We start from the raw sequence: 23,792 nt of genomic DNA on the forward strand, positions 1-23,792 counted from the left end.
TCCAGAGTTCATTACAGTAATTAATGAATCCATGAAGAAACCATTGAAGGCTTTGCTGCTTTTTCTTGAACACTGGAAAGAGACCCGGGTTTATTGTTATTTATTTAAAGATTTAATGTAAAGTCAAATTTATTCCAAGAAACCCACAAATTTCATGACCGGGACCTTTTTTTATACTATTCTTGATTATTTTGGGTATTTTTGTAGAAATGTTTTACAGAACACTGTATTTTACTGAACACGGGTTTATTCTCTTGTGAATGACCGCTGTTGACCTCAGAGGTGTTATTGAAGAATTTGAAGAAAAACTGTAAACTGGATCCAGAAAAGTTTCTGTTTTATATATATTTTAATCTTAATATATATTTTTGCATTAAAATTATTAAAGGTTTTTATTGTATCACTGTTTGTTGTTTATTTGTCTACTGCAGTTTCAAAGCTGATGCATAAATATATATATATATATTTATATAAATATGTAATTATGTTGGCTGAACAAAGTCAACGGTTATTTACTTATTTATTTATTTATTTTCTCCATCTTGCTCCCTAATTAAATGCAGCAATTTGAGATGTCATATGCCCTGAATCTTTTCTAACGAATCTGTTATTAATGAATTAAATGAATCTTGCAGTAATTTAATTCATTGTCACTGAATTGTTCTTAAGAATATCAAGAAACTGAATCAAATCAATTGAATTCATCTTGCTGCACTGAATCATTTTTTTTTTAACTATTAAAATGTAATCAAATCAAATCAGGGTATTTTTAATATATTTTTGCATCAACCGACAACCGACTAGCAACAATCTGCAGCAACATAGGAACCATAAGAAAACTCTACCAACCACCGAAAACACCATAGCAACTTTCAAGTCATTTTCTAGCAACAACCTAACAACTGTGTAGCAACATAACGACAACCTAGCGACACTCTAGCATCCTTCAAAACACTGTGTCCGTCACCTTGCAGTTTAGTGGGAGTCTTCAGGGGTTATTAGGTGGATTAGCTGGTTAATCAAACCTTAAACTTTAACAAACTTCTAATTGTTTTCTAATTGAATCTGAACCAAACTGAACCCTGAATCTGAAAACTGAACCAAATGAATCGCACAGCAATTACAGGTTTCTTGCTGCATTGATTCATTTTCTGAATCAAATCTAAATGTGGGACAACTTGAGATGTTATGCTCTGAATCATTTGTATAGACACTCTGTTAAACTGGAATCAAATGAATCAAATGAATGAAGCTTAAACCAGATCTTTAAAAAGAATGAATCAGACAGGAATCAGTACACATTTCAGGGCTCTACAGAATCCCCCAAGATACAGGTTTATAAATAATCTGTGTTCATAATTCAGAATCAAACCAAAAGAATCAAGTGAAACAGTGAGACATTTGATTCATTTAGTTGCTCTCTAATTGAATGCAGCAATCTGAGATGTCATACACATGAATCTGTTACTAATGAATTAAATGAATCTTGCAGTAATTTATTTCATTGTCACTGAATTTTAGAAAATCTATTCAAACTGAATTGCATCAAATCAGGGTAATTTTAGATGCACTGAATCGTTTTATAGAGAATCTTAAAATGTAATCAAATGAATCACTGGGTAAATGAGATTTCATTTAAACTGAATCATGTTGTAAGAATCAAACTGAAATGAATCATAGTGAATCATTGAAGGCTGGATCCAAATGAATAGAAAGTTCATTAATGTCCCAAACTCTGTTATTCCGTAACTCTGAGGGTCTGTTATTTGATGTTTGGAACATTCAGGTACATGTCTGCATCATCTTCATCCTCTTCATCATCTTCATTACACACATTCGCAGGGGCTCCCTTCCGGTGTGTGTGTGTGAGGGAGGATTTCTGGCCTGTGGGCACATTTGGGGGGACAGCTGATGCCTGCCCTGGAACAGCCGGATTACGCACCGACCTCCTTCTCCTCTACAGAGAGAGAGAGAGAGAGAGAGAGAGAGAGAGAGAGAGAGTCAGGGAGAGAAAGTGAGCGAGACAGCTATGGTTTTAATGGGAAGTTTGGGCTTCTTACTTTTCTACACAGCAGGACGATAATGATCCCCATCAGCACCAGAACCCCCACAGAACCGCAGCCGATATACACCATCATCATCACGGGCAGACCTGCCGAACACACACACACATTCACACACTCAGATCTGCAATCAGACTCTCACAGCAATGTTCCAACATCTAGAGTGAAGCTTTTCCAGAGGAATCTCACTGGCCAGCACCTCCACCAAATACCACCCTTCTAACACCTCTTTCACTTCCAGGATTTAAATCCACAGGGCGGTTTCAGCATTTACTGCTGACTGCTAACCTGCCAACATCACCAACACCTCCATTACCAACACCATCGATACCTACATCACCAACATCAACACCTACATCACCAACATCACCAACATCAACACCTACATCACCAACACCTCCATTACCAACACCATCAATACCTACATCACCAACATCACCACCTACATCACCAACATCAACACCTACATCACCAACACCTCCATTACTAACACCATCAATACCTACATCACCAACATCACCACCTACATCACCAACATCAACACCTACATCACCAACCTCAACACCTACATCAACACCTACATAACCAACATCAACACCCTCACCAACATCAACACCCACATCATTATAAACAAGATCACCAACACCAACATCACCAACATCAACATCTACATCACCAACATCCTCATCACCAACACCAACATCATCAACACCTACATCATCATAAACAAGATCACCAACACCTACATCACCAACATCAACATCTACATCACCAACATCCCCATCACAATACCAACATCATCAACACCTACATCATCATAAGCAAGATCATCAACACCTACATCACCAACATCAACACCATTATCAACACCTACATCATCAACATCACCAACACCACAAATACCAACATTACCAAAACCATCACCAACACCTTCACCAAAACCATCACCAACACCATCAACACCTACATCATCATAACCAAAATCACAAACATCATCAATAACATCACCATCTCCAACACCCCCAACATCACTGACTGATTCCTGAATAAGAGGCAGCTGAGGCTGTGATCTGTCCATGGATTCCACTGTAGCTGTGCTGATCACTACTGCAGTTTAATGGAATATCCGGAGCGGTGGTGAACGTGAGGGTTTGGCTCAGTGCTTCTCAGTGTGAATTCCAGAGCTTCTTCTGTGTCTGCAGTAATAAACAGCTGAAGTGAAGGGACCTACTGCAGGCTGAGGGCTGAAGGACACAGGAGTCGTTGTGTTTGTTGCTCCTGAGATCTTCCTAGAAGCATCTAGTGGAGATGATAAAGGCAGAGGATAATTATGTTTATTATTAAGTGTTTGTGAGATTCAGAAAGAATAGAAATAGATCTGTTCACTAAACAGCTGCTTTACTTCATTTACAAAGAACCAATTTTACTTCAATAAAATCAATGACACCTGCTCATTCACTGTTTCTTCTGAAATCAATGGTTTTAAAAAGAGGTTCTCCTGCTTTTGTTGGAGTAACTGTCTCTACTGTCCAGGGACGAAGACTTTCTACTAGATTTTGGAGGAGCACTGCTGTGAGGATTTGATTGCATTCAGCCACAAGTGTTTTAGTTAGATCAGCATCATCCCCAACTCCCCAACTCATCCCATAAGTACTGGATGGAGCTCCACCACCCTCATCCCAGAGAACACAGTTCTTCCACTGACCAATTTATGTTTATTTGGGTTTATTCTAATGTTATATAGAGTTCATTACAGGTAGACACTCTCACTGACCACTGACTTTATGTTAATTCTAATGTTATATGGCATTAGACAGCATGGTGCAAATAGGGTCATGATATTGATCTGCTCCAGATGGTCCTATTCTATTGGCAATACTTCTCTACACTGACTAGACAAGCTGTATGTGTGCATTTGCACATCTCTGTCAGCAATGGGCTACTTAAAGTAGCAGAGTGCATTCATAAAGGCAGGGTGTCCACAAACATTTGGACATAAAGTGTATGGAAAGTGGTATATAAATAAAGTTATTATTAGTAGTATTATTATAAAAAGTGGTAAATGCATGTTTGAGAGCCCACATGGTCACCTTTTCTCTCTTTGTCCTCCAGCAAGTGGACACGTCCCTCCAGAGAGCCGCTGGGGTATGTGGTCAGCTTGCAGCAGTACTCCCCGAAATCTTCCTGCTGCACCCTCTGCAGGGTGAGGGTGTGGTACTCCGTGATGGAGACGTGGCCCTTGTAGCGCTTGTCGGATAAGTAATCTTTGTGCTCCATGTGAAAGACCAGGATGGTGAGGTTAGGGCAGCGGCTCCACTGAGACTGGACAACCTTTATGCTGCCATCAACCTTACAGGTCAGAGCTGCAGAGTGACCGAGCTGAGCGTACACTGTCTGTGGCGCTAAATCACTTTTTGCTGGACTACCTGGAACACACACAGTTAATTACAGGTAGACACTCTCACTGACCACTGACTTTATGTTAATTCTAATGTTATATAGAGTTAATTACAGGTAGACACTCTCACTGACCACTAACTTTATGTTTATTAGGGTTTATTCTAATGTTATATAGAGTTAATTACAGGTAGACCCTCTCACTGACCACTGACTTTATGTTTATTGGGGTTTATTCTAATGTTATATAGAGTTAATTACAGGTAGACGCTCTCACTGACCACTGACTTTATGTTTATTGGGTTTATTCTAATGTTATATAGAGTTAATTACAGGTAGACGCTCTCACTGACCACCGACTTTATGTTTATGTGGGTTTATTCTAATGTTATATAGAGTTAATTACAGGTAGACACTCTCACTGACCACTGACTTTATGTTTATTTGGGTTTATTCTAATGTTATATAGAGTTAATTACAGATAGACACTCTCACTGACCACTGACTTTATGTTTATGTGGGTTTATTCTAATGTTATATAGAGTTCATTACAGGTAGCCACTCTCACTGACCACTGACCATCAAGTAGACACTCTCACTGACCACCGACTTTATGTTTATGTGGGTTTATTCTAATGTTATATAGAGTTAATTACAGGTAGACGCTCTCACTGACCACTGACTTTATGTTTATTGGGGTTTATTCTAATGTTATATAGAGTTAATTACAGGTAGACGCTCTCACTGACCACTGACTTTATGTTTATTTGGGTTTATTCTAATGTTATATAGAGTTAATTACAGGTAGACACTCTCACTGACCACTGACTTTATGTTTATGTGGGTTTATTCTAATGTTATATAGAGTTCATTACAGGTAGACACTCTCACTGACCACTGACCATCAAGTAGACACTCTCACTGACCACCGACTTTATGTTTATGTGGGTTTATTCTAATGTTATATAGAGTTAATTACAGGTAGATGCTCTCACTGACCACTGACTTTATGTTTATTGGGGTTTATTCTAATGTTATATAGAGTTAATTACAGGTAGACACTCTCACTGACCACTGACTTTATGTTTATTTGGGTTTATTCTAATGTTATATAGAGTTAATTACAGGTAGACACTCTCACTGACCACTGACTTTATGTTTATGTGGGTTTATTCTAATGTTATATAGAGTTAATTACAGGAAGACACTCTCACTGTATATTTTATTAACAAAATGTTAATAAATTATATAATTATTATTGTTTCTAAAACACCATTATATATATATATATATTGTTATATAGAATTATATATACACTCTTGTGCAGAAACTGCACCGCTGGTTAAATTACATATTACATGAGTCACGTCCTCGATAGATACATATTTTATGTTTTTAGATATATATTTATTTACTGAATTTGAAATGTTGAAAATAAATAAAAACATTAAACTACATTAAAAACTGTTTGTTAAATCTGGTAAATTCAGTAAATGATTACAAACTGTTTATATTTATTATATTAATATAGTTTGTTTACTGTGTATAGTATATATTATATTATATATATTATTATATATTGTGTATAGAGTATATATTCACTTATTTACTTATCAATTTTTATCATTAATGTTTAAATAGTTCTGGCCAGAGGAGGATGGGTCCCCCTTGTGAGTCTTGGTTCCTCCCAAGGTTTCTTCCTCCAGCTCTGAGGGAGTTTTTTGCCACTGTCGCCGTTGGGGCTCACGGGGGTCTTTGACCCTTCATGTTATTTCTTCTTTCTTCTCTGTCTCTGTTCTTTATTAAGTATTAATTATGTAAAGCTGCTTTGTGACGACAACAGTTGTAAAAAGCTCTACTAATAAATCTGACTTGACTTGACTATCTTATTTACACTTAGAACATCCCTGAGAGGAAATGACCCGTGTGTATCAGGTTATTGAGGACTGACTGCAGGTTTTATTGAGGAGAATTTAAAATTAAAGCCGCACACTTCAGCAGTTTTTGCACATATATAACCGTATATACACATATATACACAGAGGAAACACTAATACCCTCAGTGAAGTTCGGCGTGGGTGCAGCTCTACAGAAAGATCTACAGAGTATTAAAGTGGGGTCTCCTGTGGTCGGCAGTGTGTGCACCTGTTTATCTGGGTTACTGACATGTTTAACATCAGCTACACTGTAGTAAACACATGACAATCCAGCTGTATTCTATAGCATTACGATAAATATACGTTTTTAGGATGAAGGAGCACTGACCATCACACTCCACTACAGAGACTGTAATTAGTCCTGTTTAACTGTCTTAACTTAGCTGACCATGCTACCAAACAACATGCTAAAAGTTAGGCTAATGCTTGTAAGCTAACACCATCAAGTTATTGCTAACAAGCTAGGCGACCTGTAAAGACTTAGGCTGTGACCAAAACGGGTCTCTTTACGTAGTGCAATATTGAGAATATCAGCATTTTTCTCTGAGTGTCCAAATCGTAAAGTGGAAGTCGAGCATGATTTTGAGGGCACTACAATCCCCCACAATGCACTGGTAATGTACAATGGTAATGCTACTGGACGCTGTGAATTTCAGATCATTTCCCATGTAGTTCATTAACAGTAGGTTTAGGTTGCTCAGCAACAAAACGGTCAGAGAATATTCCCATTTAAGTCACAGCCTGTAGAAACACCAAATCTGATGCGCATGCCCAAAAGAGCAAAGCTTCAAGTGACCTGTTTTCACCTGACCCGGTTTCCCTTCTGGTCAGAGCAGTTATGAGGAGTGTCGAGTTGGACTGACGAAAAAGTCACATGAATTCCGATCTGGCTGTTTTGTCTGAGTCACACTGCTGTGAATCGGATATGTATCAGATTTCAGTCCCACATGTGAAAGTGGAAAATCAGAACTGAAAAGTCTCATGTTCACTGACCCTCACCCTCGCGGGTAAGAGATAGCCCTGCTGAAAAAACAGGCCGGCCTGATCAAGCTGGTATGGCTGGTTGATTAGTTAAACTCCTGAGCAGTAAAGGGCTCCTGTCTGAGTTTGATGGTTTAGGTGGTCTACAAGTATGGTCAACCTGACCAAGCCAGACCACCAGCCTGACCAGCCTGACCACGCAGGTCGGCCAGCTGTTTTAGCTGTATCTGTCTAATATACAGGTGCTTATTAGGCCAGTTAGGTCTGAACCTGGTCTTATTAGTTGGGTCAGTTCTACTACAGTTATCAGTAGAATGAGTTCGTTAGGAGAGGCTGTTTAATCAGGTGACTACCTGCTTTTCTACAGTCTACGTGATCTCACTGTGACCATCGGTTCCACACAAACGGACTCTACAAACTGTACTGATGTAACACCCAGTGTTTCGTTCCTCTCCTCCTCCTTCTTCAGGACTCTTCAGTCTTAAAATACTAAACTTAAAAACGTTTAGAAATAGTTTTTTGGCAGAACTTAGATGAAGCCATGCATATCTTAATACTGTCTCCCCAAACCTAAATATTAGAGCTGCAATAATACCAATCAATACTAAATTCAGAATTAAAATAATTTATATAAATAATTAAAGAATTAATAGTGGATTCTGAATCATTCAGAACAGAATTAATCATTTAAAGTATTTAAAGAATTTTAAATACTTTAAATGATTAATTCTGTTCTGAATGATTCAGAATCCACTATTAATTCTTTTGCATCCATTATGAATTATTCAGTATTTACTATTAATTATTCAGCACTCAGAACAAATTATTCAGGATCCAATATAAATGATTCAGTATCTACAATCAATTGTTTAGTTTCCACTATGAATTATTTAGTATCTACAAAAAATATTCAGTATCTACTAAGAATTATTCAGTATTAACTATGAATTATTTAGCATCAACTATTGATTATTCAGTATTTACTAAGAATTCTTTAGGATCCATTATGAATTACTCAATATTTAATATGAATTATTCAGCATCCAATACAAATTATTTAGTATCTACTATGAATTGTTCAGTATCTAGTATGAATTCTAGTATGAGCAAATGATGAAGAGTAGAGTTAATGATCCTGTGGACGTCAATTACTCAGTGCGGTTCTCCAGGGGTTCTTTAGTGAAGGCAGCACCATTAGAACGCTTAAACAGTTCTTCCTCTGGTTCTTTGTATTATTAAACACTTATTTTTAGAACATGTTAAAATGGTTCCACTCTGATTATGAGTCTAGAACCCTTTACAGTACTACATAGAACCTTTTTACCTTTAAACACCTGTTCCTCTCTCTCTCTCTCTCTCTCTCTCTCTCTCTCTCTCACACACACACACACACACCTTTACCTGGGAAGAGTGTGTAGCAGAGCAGCAGAGTGCAGGTCCAGCTGTGTGTGTGTGAGAGTCTCATGGTGTCAGTCTGGAATGGTGTGAAAACAAAAGACTGACAGGAAGTTAAAGATCAGACGCTGCAGCACGAGACGCTCACGCTCCCACACACACAGGATACACACACACACACACACACACACACACACACACACACACACACGCTCACACACACACAAAAACAAATCAAAACAAAACAAAAAATATATATATACATTTATATACATATACCCACGCAGAGTTCTATATCATCATATTATATATTATTATATACTCAAATAGGACGTGATTGTAACTGATTATGGATGTATTGAACTACATTATTGATGATTGATGATAACATCAGCTATGACTGTTTATAACACTGTTATTGATTATTTATTTCATGATTGTTATAGATTGTTGATATATAATTCTACATCATTATTGATTTCTAACATAAATAGTTAATTATTTTACTGATGTAAATATAAAAGATTCATTTAATTATTTATATAAATATTTTACATTACTGTTTAACCCTTATTTTTTATCAGAAATGTAAACATTTAACACCATTATTTGTCATTGATATTAATATTGATCTGAATGTGCAAATATTTGACACATTGTTTTTTGTCACTGATGCAGATATTCAGCCTCATTATTGATTATTCATGTAAATATTTTACACCACTTTTGATTGTTGATTTTAAAATTCAACTTCATTAGTAATTATTGATTATTAATGTAAATATTTGACATAAGTATTGATTATTAGTGCCAATATTTAATATTTGTTTTAATTACTGATATAAATATTTAACCTCATTGATTATTGATGTGAATTCTGAACAATATCAGAGGACTTGTAGGTGAGGTGGGGTTTGGGATGAAGGTTCTAGGCTGGGAGGAGCTGAAGATCCCACACTGGAAGAAACGCTCACACAGCTGTTGGTCATGTGACCTTAGAGTGTGAAGGTGTGTGTGTTGGACGAGCTGACCGGGGGTCAGAATGGTAAATAGTTGACATTAAAAGAGCTGGAGAGGCTTACATGACACCCGGCTGCTCTGGTGGGCTTTTCTTGTAGACGCATACAGTCTACCATGCAGAGGAGGAAGTCTGCACCATGCATACACACACACACACACACACACACACTGTTTGGTGGTTTCCCAGTGCAAATGAGAGTCTCAGCAGTTAGAACCACATCCATCCTGTTTGTCCACTGTCCTGCTTAAGTGGGTCAGCGCATGAACATCACACACACACACACACACACATTCAGTATCAGTAGAGACTGGTGGTCAAGCTCAGGATTTAAGGGACAGCCTGTAGCAGTTGTAGCAGTTGTAGCAGTTGTAGCAGATGTAGCAGTTGTAGCAGTTGTAGTAGATGTATCATCATCTGCCTGTAGCAGATGTAGCAATTGTAGCAGATGTAGCAGTTGTCGCAGATGGTGCGGATGTAGCAGTTGTAGTTGATGTAGCAGTTGTAGTTGATGTAGCAGTTGAAGCAGTTGTAGTAGATGTATGCGATGGAATAGCCTGTAGCAGATGTAGCAGTTGTAGCAGATGGTGCAGATGTAGCAGTTGTAGCAGATGGTGCAGTTGTAGCAGATGGTGCAGATGTAGCAGGTGGTGCAGTTGTAGCAGATGGTGCAGATATAGCAGTTGTAGCAGATGGTGCAGATGTAGCAGATGTAGCAGTTGTAGCAGATGGTGCAGTTGTAGCAGATGGTGCAGATGTAGCAGTTGTAGCAGATGGTGCAGTTGTAGCAGATGGTGCAGATGTAGCAGATGGTGCAGATGTAACAGATGGTGCAGATGTAGCAGTTGTAGCAGATGTAGCAGTTGTAGCAGATGGTGCAGATGTAGCAGATGGTGCAGTCGTAGCAGATGGTGCAGATGTAGCAGGTGGTGCAGTTGTAGCAGATGGTGCAGTTGTAGCAGGTGGTGCAGATGGTGCAGCTGTACTAAGAGACTTCTCAAACAGTTTTTATTAGAATCAATAAAACTGAAACACTGGATCTTCATGAAATTTCACATCAGTGTGAAACAGGAAGAAGAGAACAGTAGTGAAAGCAGGGGGGGCTGTAGGGTCTGGACGCTACACAGCAGCTCTGTTCCTGTAGAAATCGGATATATACACATATATACACACATATATATCACAAAGGATTGGGTATATACTTATAAATATATATCAAATATATGTTCATATACATTGTATACACGTATCAGAGATTCAACACATACTCATAATATATGGAAAAGACATGTATTTTGATTGGTAGGTAAATACATGTGTAATAAACATATAATAAACATTAAGCAGAGCACAGATCATAATTCTCCACATTTGAAGGAGTAATACATGCGGGGGGATTACATATCTATTAAAGATAAATATGTGGCAAAATGGGGCGTCCTGTTTTTTTCACATGACTATCATATATTGGACAAATATGATTAATTCAGTGTGTTCAATATGTTAAAAATATATGTAGCACATTAAGGAATTGTGTATATTATAATATATGTCATATATATGATATTTGAATCTACATTTTCCATAAGGATGAGGGGTTGAAGGTAAAGCTTAGATCGGGCCCAGGCAAAAATCCAGCCTGACCCGACCCTAGCCTGTGCACGTTCTGCCTGAGCCCGACCCGGCGCCAGCCCCGGCGCCCGCCCCATAAACTGCCATTATGAGCCCGAGCCCGACTTAAACCCTGTTATTAAAACACTGATCCACAGGCCTAAACATCAGCAAAATAGATGATGTCTAAATGACTTCCCTCTACTCTCCTGTCATTTAACACGGTTTAAGAATAGAAAATTTTTACACAAACATTTTTATATATTTTATATTATTAGTGTTGCCAAAAACGCCAAAAAACAGCAATGGGGCTGTTAATGCACAACCATTAAAATGCAATAGGCCAACAACAATATCATAATTTACATAAATAACAAACCCAGATAACATTGGATATTTTTAAAATAATAAAGAAATAATAATTAAATTATAAATGTTAAAAAATCATAGAATAAATAAATAAATATATTATGAGCTACAACTGCTACATATGCTACATATTATAATAATAATAAATTATGAACGAGGCAACATTTAGCAGGCTGAAGGATTCCAGAACTACAGCGTGGAGCTAGGAGCACGCTGCACTTAACACACTTGGGTCACAGTTAGCTTTTAGTCTTTATATATTTTTTATTGATCAAATCTGTTTAAGTGATTAACTTATAGCTCACTAAGGATTGTAGCTACTTCCCGCAGGCCCTCTAGTGGTGGCGGTGTGTTTACATTTAGTAAAATAGACCAGTGTGTAGAACCATCGTCATGTTCTGTAATCTACCATGTTTTTACAGCTGGATAAATGGTTACATTACAGTTTTAACTGTTAACAAAATGTTTAGATAAATCCAACCCCCTCCAGATGACCTGGTTTAACATGTGTTTAGATTCAAAGCTGTGAAAAGTATCATCACTCATTCCTCAGGTAGACATGAGTGGAGATATGAGGGTTTAAAAGACTTCTATAGAAGCTGAAGTATCAACTGAAGCTTTTTACTCCAGTAAAAGTGTAAAAGTACTGGTTTCAGAACGACTTCAAGTAGAAAAGTAAAAGTAATGGAAGGAAAACAAAGGCTGAAAGCTTAGGCCGAACCACAGGGGTCTATAGTGCACTACCCCCCCCCCTCCCCAAAACCCCATTTCTCTAAAAGCCATAATGAGGAGAATGATCTATTAAAATGTTGATGTTAAAAATGTTGGGCTGCACTAGGCTCCTGTTTCAGCTGCAGATCTGCCCATTGAAAATGAAGCATTTCAGTAATATCAGCTCTATTAAAGGAGCGTCTCTGTGCTCTACTGAGCATCAACATGAGCTTCATGGAGGAAAATATGAGGAGTCGTTGTCTAGAAGTTCTGTAAAGCTGCAGAAAGTCAGACTTCAGAGGCGTGTGATCAATAAGCTTTATTGGAGTGTAAATGTGGGGCTCAGTCGGGACGTTTCACTGCAGCTCTCTTGAGTCTCTGCCACGGACACAGTCTTCATACTAGACTACAGACGTCTGCTGTGAGCTCGCTGGAGAGGGACGGGACGGGTGCAGGTGTGATGATCTCTTATAAACCAATAGGGAGTCAGAATGGTGTCTGTTTATACTTCTCATCCAATCAGGATCAGACTCTCACTTTCCGGATGGAGAGATTTATCTGGAGAGGGTTTTTATTGATGAAAACAAAGGGAAATGTAATGTAGGCTGTGTTTAAAATGTAGGAGTAGAAATAAAATAATTACTTCAGTAAAGTTTAGTTAACCAACATTTCTACTTAAGTAAAGTAATAAAGTATTTGTACTTCATTAATTGACTCCTCTGTTTAGATGAAATGTTTGTCATTAATAACTTATTAAATGTCCTGGCCAGGCATTCAGACTTGATTGGGAAAGTAGTGCACAGTGGGGGTTTGTAAGCACTTTGCTTTAATGGTTGAAAACCAAAAAACAATAATAAGCTCTTACCGAGCTTAATGCACTCTGAATGAAAGAAAAAAAACACAGCGCATCCAACAAGAACCAAATCAAATTTATTTGTATGACTTTTTATAACTAGTGTTGTCACAAAGCAGCTTTACACAATCAGTAATTAGTAAAAGATAAGAAACCAACAACATAAGAAAACATGAAAGTCTTGTACAGCAGTAAACATGGTAGCTAATACCCCACTCCAGATAGAGGCTAATGTAGCTACAAAGTAATGGAAGCTTGTGCTCCACCAATCAGCACTGGAGCTATGAGGCATCTCTGTGATCTACAATATTGTTATTGCTGCATTAAATATATTAATACGAGATCAAACTAATATGAATGTTAACATTTACCCAAATATCATTAATCTTACCTTACATTGCTGTGAGTGTGGTCTTCCACAGAGTTAAATCCAAAACTTATGGGGAGTGTGTGTGATGACTGAGGTGTGTAGAAGTTCCAGAATTCACCCCTGTATTATCTGAATCTCCTCTAGGTGGAGTAATAGAGCACCGTTTTGAATCAGGTCAGCTTCAGCTCACAGTGAGAGCTAGCCAGGCTAAAGTACAGCTTCCAAACATGGTGGAGGTAGTTTCACACACTGCTACTGTAACTAAGACTCTTCCCTCCCCCCATCTGTACTGTAGATGTGATGGTGGGTCAGTCAGGAGGGTACTGTAGATGTGATGGTGGGTCAGTCAGGAGTGTACTGTAGATGTAATGGTGGGTCAGGAGTGTACTGTAGATGTGATGGTGGGTCAGTCAGGAGTGTACTGTAGATGTGATGGTGGTCAGGAGTGTACTGTAGATGTGATGGTGGGTCAGTCAGGAGTGTACTGTAGATGTGATGGTGGATCAGGAGTGTACTGTAGATGTGATGGTGGGTCAGTCAGGAGTGTACTGTAGATGTGATGGTGGGTCAGTCAAGAGTGTACTGTAGATGTGATGGTGGGTCAGGAGTGTACTGTAGATGTGATGGTGGGTCAGGAGTGTACTGTAGATGTGATGGTGGGTCAGTCAGGAGTGTACTGTAGATGTGATGGTGGTCAGGAGTGTGCTGTAGATGTAATGGTGGGTCAGTCAGGAGTGTACTGTAGATGTGATGGTGGGTCAGGAGTGTACTGTAAATGTGATGGTGGGTCAGTCAGGAGGGTACTGTAGATGTGATGGTGGGTCAGAAGTGTACTGTAGATGTGATGGTGGGTCAGTCAGGAGTGTACTGTAGATGTGATGGTGGGTCAGTCAGGAGTGTACTGTAGATGTGATGGTGGATCAGGAGTGTACTGTAGATGTGATGGTGGGTCAGTCAGGAGTGTACTGTAGATGTGATGGTGGGTCAGTCAGGAGTGTACTGTAGATGTGATGGTGGGTCAGGAGTGTACTGTAGATGTGATGGTGGGTCAGTAGTGTACTGTAGATGTGATGGTGGGTCAGTCAGGAGTGTACTGTAGATGTGATGGTGGGTCAGGAGTGTACTGTAGATGTGATGGTGGGTCAGTCAGGAGTGTACTGTAGATGTGATGGTGGGTCAGGAGTGTACTGCAGATGTGATGGTGGGTCAGTCAGGAGTGTACTGTAGATGTGATAGTGGGTCAGGAGTGTACTGTAGATGTGATGGTGGGTCAGGAGTGTACTGCAGATGTGATGGTGGGTCAGTCAGGAGTGTACTGTAGATGTGATGGTGGGTCAGGAGTGTACTGCAGATGTGATGGTGGGTCAGTCAGGAGTGTACTGTAGATGTGATGGTGGGTCAGGAGTGTACTGCAGATGTGATGGTGGGTCAGTCAGGAGAGTACTGTAGATGTGATGGAGGGTCAGGAGTGTACTGTAGATGTGATGGTGGGTCAGGAGTGTACTGTAGATGTGATGGTGGGTCAGGAGTGTACTGTAGATGTGATAGTAGTAAAATCAGTTTAGTTGGGTTTGAATGGGGATGATATCTGCTGTACTGTTTTGTGGTGTAAAATAAATGGACATTGATCAGCAGCCTCATTTCACTAGTCATATTTATTTGGACGCAGATATTTTGATGTGTTTAGGTGGGACAGCTGATCTGCTTCTAACAATTATAGCATAAACATCTAGTAATGGGATAGAAATGTCTTGTTCAGTAGATAGACCTGTACTGAACTGTGTTTCCATGGACATACCTGACTTTTCAGTCAACCTGAGTGCTGTCACTAAATCTATGTATTAAAGTGTCCCCAAAGTGTCCAACTCCAGTCTCCGCGGGTCATACCACGTCTGTGAGAGAGAGCGGGGTGTGTGATCCGTCAGCAGTGTGCATGGTGAGGAAGTGTGTCCAGTTGTGTGTGAATCCATGTGAGGGTGCCCCGGTGTCCACCAGCAGGCCACAGAACCGCCTGCGTCCCGTCCCGTTCCGGAGGGCCAGCTGGACCTCGCGCTCCGTCACGTTACAGCTGATATTAATGAGCTGCAGGATCAGCAGGTGCAGCAAACCGCCTGTTATTATACAGCTGTACCACACACACGTAAAACACAGGGCTGTGCTGAACACACACACACACACACAGATACAGACACACACACAGATACAGACACACACATAGAATGAAAACGTTAAAGTGATAATGCCTTTTCAGCCTACAGCAGTTCAGCACCACCCATTCAGCCTACATCAGTTTAGCCCCACCCATTAAGCCTATAGCAGTTTAGCCACACCCATTCAGCCTACAGCAGTTTAGTCCCACCCATTCAGCCTACAGCAGTTCAGCCCCACCCATTCAGCCTATAGCAGTTTAGCCCCACCCATTCAGCCTACATCAGTTTAGCCTCACCCATTCAGCCTACATCAGTTTAGCCACACCCATTGAGCCTACAGCAGTCTAGCCACACCCATTAAGCAGTGTATGGGCAGTGTATTGTCTGTACTGTGTACCTGTACTGGTTGTACACCCCCGGGCAGTAGAGCAGAGCAGTAAACACACTCTGTCGGGGACACACACTGCGCAACACCATGCTGATCCCATACAGCGATGTCAGCAGGAAGAGGAGGAGTGTCAACAAGAAGTCCCTGTGATTGGCCTGTCCCACACAGCAATTTATCCTGATATAGCAACACACACACACACACACACACACACAGTGTAAATATCCTTTTAAATTAAAGATGAAGAAGACTAGACTGAAGGACCTCGTAGACTATGACGTCTGGACAGATGAATTTTGAGGCTTGCCCTGTGTGTTTTTTTACAGTAAGGGTTTCCTCCTTAACCACCTCAACATCAGCTGTGGTGAGATCTACCTGCTACTCTGATGAGATTTCAGGACTGTTGGAGTCTTCTTTACTGGTCTTGAGGTTCTGCTGTTGGTCTGATCTTGCTGGGATGGTCTGACCTGGCCATGTTGGTCAGCTGTTCCTCTTGTAGATGATTTAGTGGAACAGTGGAACAGTGGCTGATCTCTAACTGATCTCCCAGACTCCTCTGCATCTCCACTCTTCTTTCTGAAGGCCTCAGAGAGCTCTCTGGATCTGACCATGGTGATCTTCTTCACCCCTCACTTCAACCATCAATCAAGATCAGACCAGACTAAACGTCTGAGGTTTAAATCAGACTCTAGACTCCTCCAGAATAATCCTCTCCAACCATGTTCTGATCATCTGCAGCTGATCTTCTGCTCCTGACTCTGATTCTACACATTAGAAGGAGTGATAAATGTGGGGGGTGAACTTTCTCCTCACAGGAAAATTATATTTCTATTAATTCTGTTTAATAAATGAAGATTAAAGACGTTTCTTCAGGTGTGAGAGTTTAGTCTGATCACCTCCATCTCTCAGAGAAGATCAGATGAAGATCTTCAGACCTCCAGAGCTTTAAATATGATCAGAAATGCAGAGGGTTTTATGGGGTGTCCTCATTTTTCATGGGTGTGTGTGTGTGTCTGCAACAGATTGGCCTGGTGTGTGTCTCCAGGCTGAAGACCGAGCCCCTGTGGCCTTCACACATGTTTCACCAACCAACTGCTCTGGTGACGTCTTCAGGGACTCAGTGTGTGTGTGTGTGTGTAATACAGACATCAGCAGGGAATCTTAGCAGTGTTTACTCCGTGTAATCTCCTCTGTTGTATTCATCAGGCAGTGTAAACCCCGGGGACAGTCTAACTGAAGCTCCATTGTGGAGCAGTTCTGGGGTGAAGCTCTGCTGTTTATTGTTTACTGGGCTGGAGGGTGTTCTGCTTTCTGCAATAGTGAACACTGACACTGACATTGCCTCCTTATGTGTTGTTCTGGATTTCCTACATCAGTAAACTGCATAAATAAATGTGGATCAGACTGCTACTATTGTGCTTTACTGGGAGGAAAGTTGGGTGTCTGATTAGCAGGCCTGGCTTAGCTTTGCTGTTAGCACAGTGTTGTCGCAGTCCTACAGCCTCAATGTAAACGAGCCCTGCACCAATGAAATGCCTGTGTGCTTTAAGGCCTACAGTTTCAGAACTGCTCACAAGTGATTACACATATACTGTCAACAGGATAGCAGGTAACATCCCAGTACGAGGTTGGGGCAGCAGTGCTGGGTCAGGTCAGGTTGTGGTGATCAGTGTTGTTAATGAGGAGTTTCTGCAAATAGACAACAGTCTGAGTTTGTCTCCGTATGAAAATACTTCAGTTTTCAGGCTTTAAAAGATTATAAAATAAATACATTTGACACTTTTACTGTAACAGTACCTCCAAATGGTCAGTGAAATTACACACAGCTAACACAATATATTGATAATGCCTGAAAATAGCCCCAAAAATATGTTTTAAAAATACATTCACATTGAAGGCCTTTAGCAGAGGCTCTTATCTTCAGAGCCACTTACAGAAGAGCTTCACTGTTACTCAGAAAAGATCCTCTAATCTTAGACTCGACTAAATACAGACGTCAGTCTGGAGACACAGTCCTCCACACACTCTACACTCTGCACACTCAGTCCTCTCAGAAGAGGAGGGTCTTCAGTCTGGGTTTGAGGACAGCGAGTGTTGGACTCTGCTGTTCGGACACCCAGGGGAAGTTCGTTCCTCCACTTCGGTGCAGGACAGTAAAAAGTCTGGACGCTCGTCTTCCGTGGATCTTAAAGGATGGCGGGTCGAGCCGAGCCGTACTTGAAGCTGGAAGGGCTCTCGGTGCGGATCGGCTTTTGACCATCGCCATCAAGTACAGAGGGGCTGGCTGGTCCAGTCTTGGCTTTGTAGGCCAGAGTCAGTGGTTTACATTTATTTTTTGTAATATATTTGGCATCTATTAAATTGGGCAATGAACATATATTTGTAATAAATATATTTGAAAATTAATTTGTTTTAGTTCTCAGTTTAAAAAACAAGGTATTTCTCAAATGATCCAACTACATCTTTACTGTGTATCTCTACCTGTTAAACTAATTTTCTAATATGTCACTTAAGATATGCTACATATATGTGTTTAATAGTTTCCTATGTTTTTCAAATAAATATACTGTACAATATATTTAGTATATAGGCACAATATTCTGAAATATATTTGAATGTATTTTGGAATAAAATGTAATATTTGTAACATTTGAAATGTATAAATATACATTTAAATACATTTTCAGTCTGGGTCACTGATGTTCATCACTGATGATCTGTGTTTACCTGATCAGTGATGAAGATGACCTAATAAAGCCCAACTTTCATAGCTGTTTATTCTGTCAGTGTCAGAAACTCTCACTCTGAACACATGAAGAGGAATATCAGTCACTGCTTTTATCCTTTACCCGCTCTCACTGCTGCTGTGCTACGGTGCTCACTCTGTAAAAAACACAGCGCATCCAACAAGAACTAAGGCCTCAGCCTTCTGATATACAGCAGTGTAAACATGCTGCCATGGAAGCAAAACCCCAACAGTCAGAGCTGAAGCCATGGGGGTAATGTAGGTAACAAGCAATGGAAGCTTCTGCTGTGTTCAACAGAAGAATTTCAACTGGGATGTCAGAATTTCACAGTTCCATGTAGGACATTTCAACTGGAGCGCACCCACAAGTCGAGTTTCCTACTGGAAAAGTCAGGAGAGCCTCACCAACCCCAGGTTCAAAACCTTAGATGATGATGATGATGCACAAAATACTGAATGCTGTGTTCTTATCAGCCACTCACAATGCTATCCTGGGACAATACTAACAAATCTAACCAGGAACATGGACATGTTTTGGTTTGATTTGCTATGAAACACTGATAGCAGTTGGTCATTTTTTGGAAATGTTTTGAAATTGTAGTAAATTGAGTAAAAGGTTTAACTGGAACAAGATAAACTCCAGTATGACCTAATTGTAATTATAATAAATCTGATTTCTGAGGTAAATAGAACGTAGCAATATACCCCACCAATGAGAACTAAGACTACGAGGCTAATGTAGCTAACAGGCAATGGAAGCTTTGAGCTCATCAATGAGAACTGAAACTATGAGGTTTATTTATCTGACAAGCAATGAAAGCTTATACTTTAATAATTGGCACTATTGATAGAAGCTAATGTGGCTAACAAGCATACCCAACTAATTAGAACAGGCATGTTTGTAAACATGTGAGGAGGTTTAGACCGTCCTAATTTGAACATTCCACCCTTGCTAGCTAGTTAGCACTCCTGCTATAATTGTATGAAGCAGATACAAAGGTAGTTAGCGGGTCAGTGAGGAGGTCAATAACAGAAACCCACCAGACGCAGTGATGGTCCATACGCAGCACACACACTCCACAGATCCTGCAGTGACCCGCCCTGGGCGGACGCACCAGTCGGCACACGGGACACCACTTTCTCTTCATGCTCACGGCGTTCTCTGGTTGGCTGAGTCCATTGGAGTGGGTGGAGCTACAGAGTTTGTTCTGATTGGCAGAGATAGCATTGCCATGTCCAGAGTAGAGGTGGTCGTCCTGGACAATGCCGGGACCCTGCTTGGTGCGGACGAGCGACACGAGCATCAGTATCATGCCGGTTGTCACGGTAACCACTTGCTGGTAGCTGACGTCCCCCCTGGGCAGGATCTCTGTGAGGAAAAGGTAGTACATGTAGGCGAGAGAGAAGAGCGCCAGGCTGAGGAAGAAGAGTGTCCGCCTCTTCTTTCGATGTGTTACGTAATAGTACCACAGGACCAGCCCCGGCAGGGCTGTCAGGACCACAACTCCTAGCATGCAATGCAGCGCTGCCACCTGCAGCAATACAGGAAGCAGCAGCATGGGAGGCAGGGCGGACAGCTCGATACGGACGGGTCCCAATGAGCAACACGGAAAACCCAAACGCTCACTGAGGACGGAGGAGAGACGGGACAGAAAGTCCACGTTCTTTACATCCTTCTGAAGCAGTCTGAGAGAGAGAGAGAGAGAGAGAGAGAGAGAGAGGCTGTATTACACTTCAGGAAGCGTTCATATGATCCACACGCTCATTCTGACAGACTGTAATACACTACAGGAAGTGTAGGGGGCGCTCTATAATGCTCTATAATGCTCATATGATCCACACGCTCATTCTGACAGACTGTAATACACTACAGGAAGTGTAGGGGGCGCTCTATAATGCTCTATAATGTTCATATGATCCACACGCTCATTCTGACAGACTGTAATACACTACAGGAAGCGTAGGGGGCGCTCTATAATGCTCTATAATGTTCATATGATCCACACGCTCATTCTGACAGACTGTAATACACTACAGGAAGCGTAGGAAGCGCTCTATAATGCTCTATAATGTTCATATGATCCACACGCTCATTCTGACAGACTGTAATACACTACAGGAAGCGTAGGGGGAGCTCTATAATGCTCTATAATGTTCATATGATCCACACGCTCATTCTGACAGACTGTAATACACTACAGGAAGCGTAGGGGGCGCTCTATAATGCTCTATAATGTTCATATGATCCACACGCTCATTCTGACAGACTGTAATACACTACAGGAAGCGTAGGAAGCGCTCTATAATGCTCTATAATGTTCATATGATCCACACGCTCATTCTGACAGACTGTAATACACTACAGGAAGCGTAGGAAGCGCTCTATAATGCTCTTTAATGTTCATATGATCCACACGCTCATTCTGACAGACTGTAATACACTACAGGAAGCGTAGGGGGCGCTCTATAATGCTCTATAATGTTCATATGATCCACACGCTCATTCTGACAGACTGTAATACACTACAGGAAGCGTAGGGGGCGCTCTATAATGCTCTATAATGTTCATATGATCCACACGCTCATTCTGACAGACTGTAATACACTACAGGAAGCGTAGGGGGCGCTCTATAATGCTCTATAATGTTCATATGATCCACACGCTCATTCTGACAGACTGTAATACACTACAGGAAGCGTAGGGGGCGCTCTATAATGCTCTATAATGTTCATATGATCCACACGCTCATTCTGGCAGACTGTAATACACTACAGGAAGCGTAGGGGGCGCTCTATAATGCTCTATAATGTTCATATGATCCACACACTCATTCTGACAGACTGTAATACACTACAGGAAGTGTAGGGGGCGCTCTATAATGCTCTATAATGTTCATATGATCCACACACTCATTCTGACAGACTGTAATACACTACAGGAAGCGTAGGAAGCGCTCTATAATGCTCTTTAATGTTCATATGATCCATACCTTTCACAGGCATCGTCCAGTTCCTCACAGTCACAGCAGCAGTTCTCCCTCTGCTGGTCGATGTCTCCACAGCAGCACAGAGGGTCGTCTGGCTCTGGAGGTTTAAAACGCTCTCGCTTCATCTTGACCACCTCGGCCAACAGGGGGCGCTATGTGTATACAGCCTAATCCACACAGGTCAGGCCAGCTGCTTCAGAGAAAGAAAACACTTTACTAGAAACCCTTAGCTTGCACTTCACCTCACTGGCCACTTTATTAGAAACCCCTACCTTGCACTACCACTCACTGGCCATTTTATTGGAAACCCCTACTTTGTGCTTCCACTCACTGGCCACTTTATTAGAAACCCCTATCTTGCACAGAGACAGAGACAGTGGAGACAGAAACAGAGGAGACAGAGGAGACAGAGATAGAGACAGAGATAGAGACAGAGGAGACAGAGGGGACAGAAACAGAGGAGACAGATAGAGACAGATGAGACAGAGATAGAGACAGAGACAGAGGAGACAGATGAGACGCGAGCAGCTCTGGCAGAAGAGTGCAACATGACGCCGCTAACCGTGTTAGTTTCTTTATATAGCGAGCAGGACGCTAATGAACAGATTAGCCCGGCCTCTGAGTGCATGAGCGGCATCCGGTCTGTCAGGCGGGGAATGCAGAGCTGTGCAAAAGTCTTACACCAAGCATGGCAATCATTTAAAGACCAACATCAAGAGAAACACCTTCACTTTACTCTATAGTTATGAGGAGGGGTCAGCTTGGACTGCTTTTTGAATGAGGGCAGCCAATCAGAACACAGCTCATTTACATATGAACAGGTCATAAAATAACCCAAACTCTATAAGCTGAGCTCCAAATAATAAACAGGGGAAAATAGGATACATGCCCTTTAATCCTATTATATGTAAATGAGCTCAGTTCCGATTGGTTGCAGCGTAATGTGCTACATTAAAACAAACAGTTTGAAACAGTCTTCATTAGTTCAGTGTGAATGGGCGGGGCTAACCTGGTTAAGGCTGAATAGGTGGATATATGGAAACGCATTCATTTGTGACAAATATTAGTACTGAAAGATGGTTCTATATGGTACTGAGAGTACTTCAGTATTGTACTATGTAGGGTTCTATGTAGTACTGTAATTGATAAAGTACTGAAAAGGGTTCTACTTAGTACTTAACAAACGGGTTCCATGAAAAAAAGGTTAAAAAAGGGTTCTATGTACTACTGAAAAGGCTTCTGTACTGTACTGAAAAGGGTTCTATAAAGTACCGCAATATAGTGCTTAGAGTGGTTCTATTCAGTACTGAAAGGGTTCTACATGCAATAGATATACTGCTTACAGTGGTTCTATGTAGTACTGCAATAGATATAGTGCTTATCATGGTTCTATGTAGCACTGAAAGGGTTCTACCTGTAGTACTGCAATAGATATAGTGCTCACAATGGTTCTATGTAGTACTGAAAGGGTTCTACATGCAATAGATATACTGCTTACAGTGGTTCTATGTAGTACTGCAATAGATATAGTGCTTATCATGGTTCTATGTAGCACTGAAAGGGTTCTACATGTAGTACTGCGATAGATATAGTGGTTCTATGTAGTACTGTGAGGCGGGCCTGTAATGAGTGAGTGAGTAGATGAACTGGGTTCTGGAGGGGAACTGTAGAAACTCAGTAGATGCACTATTCTGTGTTTCCCTGTAAATAAACACTTCCTGCTCAGATGAATGGCTTTAAATATCATTTCCTCAGGCGTCCGAATACTTTTGCACTGTGCTGTGTACAGTAAGCAGTGTTTTGGATCAGCGCTATT

General features: G+C 40.7%; 3 protein-coding genes across 6 annotated transcripts in view; 1 reads left to right on the forward strand and 2 right to left on the reverse strand.

Annotated features, from left to right (window-relative positions):
* Nucleotides 1-315, forward strand: part of LOC140571226 (thiosulfate:glutathione sulfurtransferase) — a 4,291-nt gene extending 3,976 nt beyond the window's left edge. Inside the window, exon 4 of the mRNA XM_072692669.1 lies at nt 1-315. This exon is cut by the window's left edge and continues 226 nt beyond it. The gene's annotated coding sequence lies outside the window, so the exon portion shown is untranslated.
* A 994-nt stretch (nt 316-1,309) lies between these two features.
* Nucleotides 1,310-8,845, reverse strand: LOC140571242 (uncharacterized). 4 transcript variants are annotated; one of them, XR_011980649.1, is made up of 5 exons: nt 8,780-8,845; nt 4,154-4,489; nt 3,295-3,362; nt 2,061-2,152; nt 1,310-1,957 (listed from the first exon to the last, which is right to left on the reverse strand). XR_011980649.1 is itself a non-coding variant. In XM_072692672.1 (5 exons), the coding sequence occupies exons 1-4, from the start codon at nt 8,841-8,843 to the stop codon at nt 2,065-2,067; spliced, it is 546 nt and encodes a 181-aa protein (XP_072548773.1). In that variant the 5' UTR covers nt 8,844-8,845; the 3' UTR covers nt 1,310-1,957; nt 2,061-2,064. The 4 variants fall into 4 exon arrangements, 3 of the variants coding, with proteins under 3 accessions (XP_072548773.1, XP_072548771.1, XP_072548772.1); XM_072692672.1 differs by having other exon boundaries at nt 3,295-3,352; XM_072692670.1 differs by having other exon boundaries at nt 3,291-3,362.
* A 6,741-nt stretch (nt 8,846-15,586) lies between these two features.
* On the reverse strand, nt 15,587-22,101 carry zdhhc23a (zDHHC palmitoyltransferase 23a). Its single transcript, XM_072692673.1, has 4 exons — nt 21,980-22,101; nt 20,031-20,675; nt 16,253-16,420; nt 15,587-15,863 (listed from the first exon to the last, which is right to left on the reverse strand). Exons 1-4 carry the CDS (start codon nt 22,099-22,101, stop codon nt 15,587-15,589), a joined length of 1,212 nt encoding a protein of 403 aa, XP_072548774.1.
* Nucleotides 22,102-23,792: the final 1,691 nt, after the last annotated feature.

Source organism: Salminus brasiliensis, chromosome 1 (assembly GCF_030463535.1).
Source record: "Salminus brasiliensis chromosome 1, fSalBra1.hap2, whole genome shotgun sequence".
NCBI lineage: Eukaryota > Metazoa > Chordata > Actinopteri > Characiformes > Bryconidae > Salminus > Salminus brasiliensis.

Coding starts and splice junctions, on each gene's coding strand:
- LOC140571242 (XM_072692670.1), bottom strand. CDS start 8,843: ATGAGACTCTCACACACACACAGCTGGACCTGCACTCTGCTGCTCTGC. Junction 3,363..4,153: donor GGAGGACAAAGAGAGAAAAG/GTGACCATGTGG, acceptor CATCTCCACTAG/ATGCTTCTAGGAAGATCTCA. Junction 1,958..2,060: donor TCGTCCTGCTGTGTAGAAAA/GTAAGAAGCCCA, acceptor CTCTCTCTGTAG/AGGAGAAGGAGGTCGGTGCG.
- zdhhc23a (XM_072692673.1), bottom strand. CDS start 22,101: ATGAAGCGAGAGCGTTTTAAACCTCCAGAGCCAGACGACCCTCTGTGC. Junction 20,676..21,979: donor CTGGACGATGCCTGTGAAAG/GTATGGATCATA, acceptor TCTCTCTCTCAG/ACTGCTTCAGAAGGATGTAA. Junction 15,864..16,252: donor GGGGTGTACAACCAGTACAG/GTACACAGTACA, acceptor GTGTGTGTTCAG/CACAGCCCTGTGTTTTACGT.